We start from the raw sequence: 7,554 nt of genomic DNA on the forward strand, positions 1-7,554 counted from the left end.
CCTCCTTCCTCCTCCTTCCTCCTCCTTCCTCCTCCTCTTTAAAGCCAGAACAAAGATCTCAGCAAAACTCAACCAAAGAGCAAGACACAGGAAAAATAACATTCAGTTTCAGATTTTTCAATATTACATGATAACCCTTCTCCGCTCCTGATCAGCGTGTGCGACTCCCGCAGTCGCGCGTGTCGCTGACTGAAGACTCTTATTCTGCAAAAAAACACTCTGGCGGCTTGAGTGAATAATTCAGTGTTAGTGTGAGCAGAGACAGATCTGCTCTGTGGTTCTTCTCCTCAGAGGAAACGCTGTTTTGGGGACGAGGGTAAGGGGGGGGGGGGGCGGGGGACGAGGGGGGAGACACTTCTTACCGTTTACAGCTGCTTTGCCTACAACTTACTCAGAAAACTGTGAATTTTCTGCTTCTCTCAGAGAAACTTGCTGTAGTTTTTCCTCTCTCAGTGTGTGTGTGTGTGTGTGTGTGTGTGTGTGTCTGTGTGTGTGTGTCTGTGTGTGTGTGTGTGTCCTCAGGAATGGCCATCCTCAGCATGAGTGTTCAACACTTCCTGGGCGGTCTCATCACCACGCTCACCTTCACTACCATGATGCATTGCACTCAGAGGGCCGAGGAGAGCATTCAGGTAAAAACACAGTGACTCTGTCATTGAAATATATAGAATATGATTTAATGCAAAACAAACATCTTAACATAAAAGAATGTAAACCCTGTCAATGTTCAATCACAACAGCAAAAAAAGAACTTCATTTGCCCTCAGAAAAGTCATAAAAGAAATGAATTGTCAACTATTTGATAATCCATTCATCGGTGTGTTTATCGGAGTGTTTTTAAGGAAATAAAGTTTTTTCTTAAATGTGAATATTTCCTGGTTTCTTTGCTCTGTGTAACAAAGAAATCATTCAAACTCAATACGCTCTCAGAGTTCTTGGCCAAAAACGACAATGATCAGCGTTTTATAACTCAATTAATGGAGAAAATAGTAGGTTAACAATAATAAAAGGATGCATGTCTTTTATTTGGGGAAGTTTTGAATTGAATCTTTGAAGGGTCATTTTCACATGAACAGATTGGTCTTTCACACCTGTCCACAATCTCAGAGAGTCACTCCTCAAATAATTCCATTCAAATGAAAGGATTAAAAGCCCAGTTTGCTGTGACGTAATAACTCATTTCCTGTGGTTTAACAAACACTCGTCGTTTGTCTCCTCTTCCTCCTCCTTCTGTCCCGGCCTGTCCTCCCTCTCCTCCTCTCTGTCTCTTTTGTGTTGTCAGGTCGTTTCTTTTTTGCTCTGAAGAATGAAATGAGCAGCAAACTCATGACTCACTGTCACCTACTGTGTGTGTGTGTGAGTATATATATATATATATATATATATATATATACACACACACACACCTGTCACTTCTCATCAGCTGTTTCCACCTGGAACACTGAGAAAGGTCAAAGCGGACCCACTTTCTTTTCTTCGCCTCTTTTCTTTTTTGTCTCTCACTCTGTTTCTTTGTCATTCTCTCTTAAACGCTCTCTCTCTCTCTCTCTCTCTCTCTGTCTGTGTGTCGTCTTTTTTCCGTCTTCTCCTCTTTGACATAACTCCTTTTGTCCCCCGTCGTAACTGGGCCACAGTCGCCTGGAGGTGACGCTCGTTCACATCTGTGAAGGAGACAAATGATCATTTTAAAACTGCTAAGAAGAAGTCATAAAAATACAGAGACTGTGAATACATGAGAGGAGTGAACCCATGTGAACATGTGATGATGATGATGATGGAGACGTTCTCATGACACATATACTCTTTACCTGTTACTGTGTCGGTGTGTTAATCTGTGCGTGTCTGTGTTACAGAGGGGAGAGCATGAGCTCACCTGTGTGTGTGTGTGTGTGTGTGTGTGTGTATCCAGTGACAGAAAGCTGATCGTGTGAGTGCCTGTTAACGATCCTCAGGAGAACGAAACTGTATCCGTTAAACAAGTTGCTCGGGATAAAGGCACTCCACTTAGCCGCGGTCACAGCAGCTCTCAGTCTTCAGAACCACAGCTCAAGCTCAGGTAGAAGCTCCGCTCAGGCCACGCCCACAACCCCCCCGTCCCACCCTCAACTCTTAACTCTTAAGTGCACACATTTCATTCTTCATAGTTACCTGTCCACACACACACACACACACACACACACACACACACACACACACACACACACGATAGGAACCTACGGAGCGCTGGAGGGGACGTTTTTTTTAAAAACGTGCGCACACTTTATAACTCACTCGTGTGAGATAATAAGTCGCACACATGAGATAATAAGTCGCACACGTGAGATAATAAGTCGCACACGTGAGATAATAAGTCGCACACATGAGATAATAAGTCACACACGTGAGATAATAAGTCTCACACGTGAGATAATAAGTCACACACGAGATAATAAGTCGCACACATGAGATAATAAGTCGCACACATGAGATAATAAGTCACACACGAGATAATAAGTCGCACACGTGAGATAATGAGTCGCACACATGAGATAATAAGTCACACACGAGATAATAAGTCGCACACATGAGATAATAAGTCGCACACATGAGATAATAAGTCGCACACGTGAGATAATAAGTCGCACACGTGAGATAATAAGTCGCACACGTGAGATAATAAGTCGCACACATGAGATAATAAGTCACACACGTGAGATAATAAGTCGCACACGTGAGATAATAAGTCACACACGAGATAATAAGTCGCACACATGAGATAATAAGTCACACACGAGATAATAAGTCGCACACGTGAGATAAATCACACATGAGATAAGTCGCACATGAGATAATAAGTCACACATGAGATAATAAGTCGCACACATGAGATAAGTCACACATGAGATAAGTCGCACATGAGATAATAAGTCACACATGAGATAATAAGTCGCACACATGAGATAAATCACACATGAGATAAGTCGCACATGAGATAATAAGTCACACGAGATAATAAGTCGCACACATGAGATAAGTCACACATGAGATAAGTCACACATGAGATAATAAGTCGCACACGAGATAATAAGTCACACGAGATAATAAGTCGCACACATGAGATAAGTCACACGAGATAATAAGTCGCACACATGAGATAAGTCACACATGAGATAAGTCACACATGAGATAATAAGTCGCACACGAGATAATAAGTCACACAAGATAATAAGTCGCACACATGAGATAAGTCACACATGAGATAAGTCACACATGAGATAAGTCACACGAGATAATAAGTCGCACACATGAGATAAGTCACACATGAGATAAGTCACACATGAGATAATAAGTCGCACACGAGATAATAAGTCACACAAGATAATAAGTCGCACACATGAGATAAGTCACACATGAGATAAGTCACACATGAGATAAGTCACACGAGATAATAAGTCGCACACATGAGATAAGTCACACATGAGATAATAAGTCGCACACGAGATAATAAGTTGCATGCATGCTCTCGTGCGTGCGAGACATTTGAGAACATCATCAACATTTTCTGACATTTTCTGAACCAAACGATTACTCGACAATGGAGAAAATAATTGACAGATTAATGAATGATGAATAGAGTGGACAGTCACTCCACCTTTCATTCCACGCCGCCTGGAGTTATGTAGATTGTAGAATTGTCAGAAAAATAACTTCCACTTTTTCCATATCTGGCAGTTATTCCACCGTGTGACGCACCGGTGAATCTCGTCTGTGATTGGACGCTCGTTCCTCTCTGGTATCATCCATCGTTAGATCGTAGGAGTGACATGATGGGAACAGATGGGTTCAAGTTTGCCGTTACACTTGGACGACACAAATATTGTTTTAGCTGTATCACAATGGAATTTATGGTGATTTAATCTTAATCTCAGTTGTTTTTTCACTTCACCTGCCCCCTACTGACCAGACCGGACCCTAAGATGATTTTATGTGCTCAGTCAGTAATCTAGGTGTCAGCAGAGGCCTTCTGGTTTGTCACCAGGTTCAGAGAGAGATTAGGTAATCCACCCTCCTCGCTCTCTCTCGCTCTCTCTCTCCCTCTCTCCGTCTCTCCGTCTTGAAAGCCTTCAGGCCAGGATCAGATACTCTTCTTGGTTTGGCCTCCTTCCATCTTCTCAGGCCATGATCTCACGCTGTCTCTTTCACTCTTCCATTTTTTTTCCTTTTCTTTCCCGTGTATTCTTCTCGTCCATTGTTTCCTCTTGGCTTCATTTTAAATCACTCACCTCACCTCACCGTCGTTTCTCCGTCTGCCGTGACTCACTCTTCTGTGTGAAAGGTCAAAGAGAAGGTTTTTACCTTCTTCACCCACGTTAATTTAATCTGTCTTCTTTTTCCAAACCCTCTCCTCACTCCCTGCTGCTGTTCCTTCTCGAAGGCGACTCACTACAGTTTCCTGGCGACTCTGGAGGTTCTGGGGAAGCTGACGTTCAGCGCTCTGGCGGGCGGCGTGGTGGACATGTTCGGGTTCCAGGTTGCCTTCCTCTTCTTCCTCACGCTGTCGGCCGGGACAGCGCTGCACGTGTGGACGGCGACGTTCACCGGCGCCCTCAGAGAACACCAGCTCAAAGAACAGCCCAAGTGAGGTCGGGGGTGAAAGGTCGTAGGAAAGTGTTGGAAGTAGCTTCCGCTTGACTCCTCGATCCCACCCATGAAATTCAGCCTTTCACCACTTTAGCCAATCATTTCGCTACAGAGGAACTTTTTAAAAGGAGAAATCAGCCATTTTGTTAGTTTTTCTTTGAAATTCACAGTCAAAACTGACCTTACATTTTGTCTTGCACTTAAAAATGATCTCTAAGGTCTTAATATTTAGGCTAGCATGATGACATTTTACAGATATGATATACAGAGTTTTCTGGACAGAATGAGACCAGTTCATCCAGTCAACAGTGTTTCCCATTATTATTATTATTGTTGTTCATAATTATTAATACAAATAATAATAATAACAACAATAACAATGATTGCGATTCGTAAACGATTCTAAGGTGATTTAAGTTATAATTAACGCATTAATGTTTTTAAAAACATGAATTTAATTAATTAATTAATACTTGTTGCGTTTACTTCCATTGGCATTTATTAATAACTAAGTAGTACACCATAGTTGTCTGGAACTGTGTTTATCCTAACGTGACATGTTGTTGCTCATGTTATGTTTTATTTTAGTTAAATTTGATTTCACACAGCGTTACATGTTGTGTGACTTTTAATCCAGATTAGGCTGGTGGGATTTTACACTTTAGTGAAAGCTTTTATCATAAAAAAATAAATCCAGTTTTTTATTCCAGTATGGACCGTTGTACGGCCTTGAACTAATCGGAATACTACTAATTTAGTAATTGATTAGTCAGTCAGTAGTCGCATGAAGTAACTTCACATGAGTTACTTCAGACGGTTCTGATGAGCTTCTAGGCTGTGTATTATAAAATGATATGGGATTTTTAAGTTCAGGTTTTAAACATATATCAGAATTTTAGATAAAAAGTTGTGAGAGTGACTCCTACACACAAACACTGTGGAATGTGGAATGTAAATAGGATTAGAGGAGATTATATACTCATGGATTTCACTTTTGAAATTGTGAAATTAGCATCTGTGTCACTATGGAAGAGCGAAGTCACATCAAAGACACACAAACACATTTTTGTGTGTTTTTATTTAAAGTAATTCATTCTATTTTGAAATAAAGGACTCGCACATAATTGGAATTAATTGAATTAAAATGAACCAGAAGTCAGAAAATTTGGGTCGACCACTGTAGTCTTAAGAAATCCCGTGGGAAACACTGAGTCAGTGCGATGAACTGATGTTTTTATGGTCGAGATAAAGCTGTTAACAAATACTTCTTTTTATCATCTGAGCCATTTTTCTTATATTTAAAACAACAGCAATAAGAGCTGTAGCCGAAAGTAACGTATCACTATGTCGTCTTCTCTGTTGTCGTACTGTACGTGAACATGTCGCGCGTTCTCCTGAGTTTACAGTTATTCACGAAAAGCATCTCGACTACCTCGTATACCGCTCCGCGATATGGTACGATGCACAGACTGTACCTTTTAATTTCATTTTTTATTTTAGGAAGTCACACTGAGATTAAAAATCTCTCGTGGTTTGAACGCACACAAACGCACACACTGTTGTCTTCGCTGGAACGACTCGTTAACGCCAGCTTTCCGCTTCTGGGACTGGATTTATAAGAGATTATATTTAAATTCTTTTAAATCATCCACTTCATTTCATGTTCATTTCCTTATAGTAAGTTAAAACATGTGCTTTTACTGGGAATTGTTAGACTTTTTCCATTAAAGGCAAAAAAAGGCAACAATAATAATGTTTAGAGCTCTGTTAGCTGACGTCACACCACCGAGGAAACATCACTGTTTACCTCTGTAGACGTAGAGTAGATACTAGACCTGCCAACATGGCGGAGTCACATGACGTCTGGAGCTCTGTATATAAAACAAACAACAGGGATTTGGAGAAGGTTTTATTATAAGTGTAGTATTAACTTCAGGGGAAATAGTGGCACTGCAACATAAACCTGATAAGCTGCTTAATTCCTTGAGTAAACAGTCAGCCTTAAATGCTGCACGGTGCCATCTTTGTCCCTCTTACACTATCATTTTACAATGAAGTTAATTAAAAACATTTAATCTGCTCTAAATAAAACTTGAAAAACCAGAGTTACTGGTCAAAAACAAACAAACCATAGTTTGACATTAAGTGTGGTTTATGTCGAGGGAAAAGTCTTAAAAAATCTGTCAAATAAGACACAAAGTTACCGTCATAGTACTGTATACGATAGAGGATTATTTAAATCATTAAATTATGAATGAAGCAGCTATAGAATGTTTTTTTTGGTCTTCACCAGACTTCAGGAGAATAAAGGGAAATCCTTTGATGCTGTTGAAGGCGTTAGTGAAGTTAAAGGTCCAGTGTGAAAGATTTAGTGACATCTAGTGGTGTATAAATCAGTGTTGCAGTTACTTCCTGTTGAGTTGAGGCCATGGTCCCCATGTACTTTTTTGTTCGTCTTGGGCTTTAACAAGTTCCCACCAAGTTTCGTGATATTCGTTGCTACTGAATTTTGGCTTGCTCCATCCACGTTTCACCTGCGGGGGTGCTATAGAGCCCTGGTGCAAGGCGCGGGTCTAAGCACTATGACAATAGTGCATTTAAGCCCACACCTGACCTCCATGCCAAGTCTGTTTATTACCTTTGTGCTAATAGATTACATTTCTGCCAATATAAATGTTACACACTGGACCTTTAAGTGGTATAGTTTTGATAGATTAGCTTGACGAGAGGAAAAGTTGTGTTTTTGTTTGAAATAACAGCAGTGACTGGTAAAATAACCCACGGTCGGTGGTTTGATTCACTTCTCTCGTCGCCTGAGGTTTGCACAGAAATAAAACTGCTGAGTGAAAACAACTGCACTTTGTCTCAGTGTGTTTGTCCCCGTGTGTGAGGACACATGTTTGTTTTTACACCAACGTAGTGAGGACATTTTGA

At 40.7% G+C, this 7,554-nt stretch overlaps 1 protein-coding gene across 1 annotated transcript in view; it reads left to right on the forward strand.

Annotated features, from left to right (window-relative positions):
* The window catches only part of mfsd3 (major facilitator superfamily domain containing 3), a 12,673-nt gene extending 7,592 nt beyond the window's left edge, over positions 1–5,081 (forward strand). Inside the window, exons 3-4 of the mRNA XM_058635914.1 lie at positions 523–632; positions 4,415–5,081. Coding sequence (XP_058491897.1) covers positions 523–632; positions 4,415–4,621 — 317 coding nt within the window. The 3' untranslated portion in view covers positions 4,622–5,081. The remainder of the gene's footprint in view (positions 1–522; positions 633–4,414) is intronic.
* The last annotated feature ends 2,473 nt before the right edge of the window (positions 5,082–7,554 follow it).

The sequence above is a fragment of the Solea solea genome, chromosome 8 (genome assembly GCF_958295425.1).
Source record: "Solea solea chromosome 8, fSolSol10.1, whole genome shotgun sequence".
Taxonomy (NCBI): Eukaryota; Metazoa; Chordata; class Actinopteri; order Pleuronectiformes; family Soleidae; genus Solea; species Solea solea.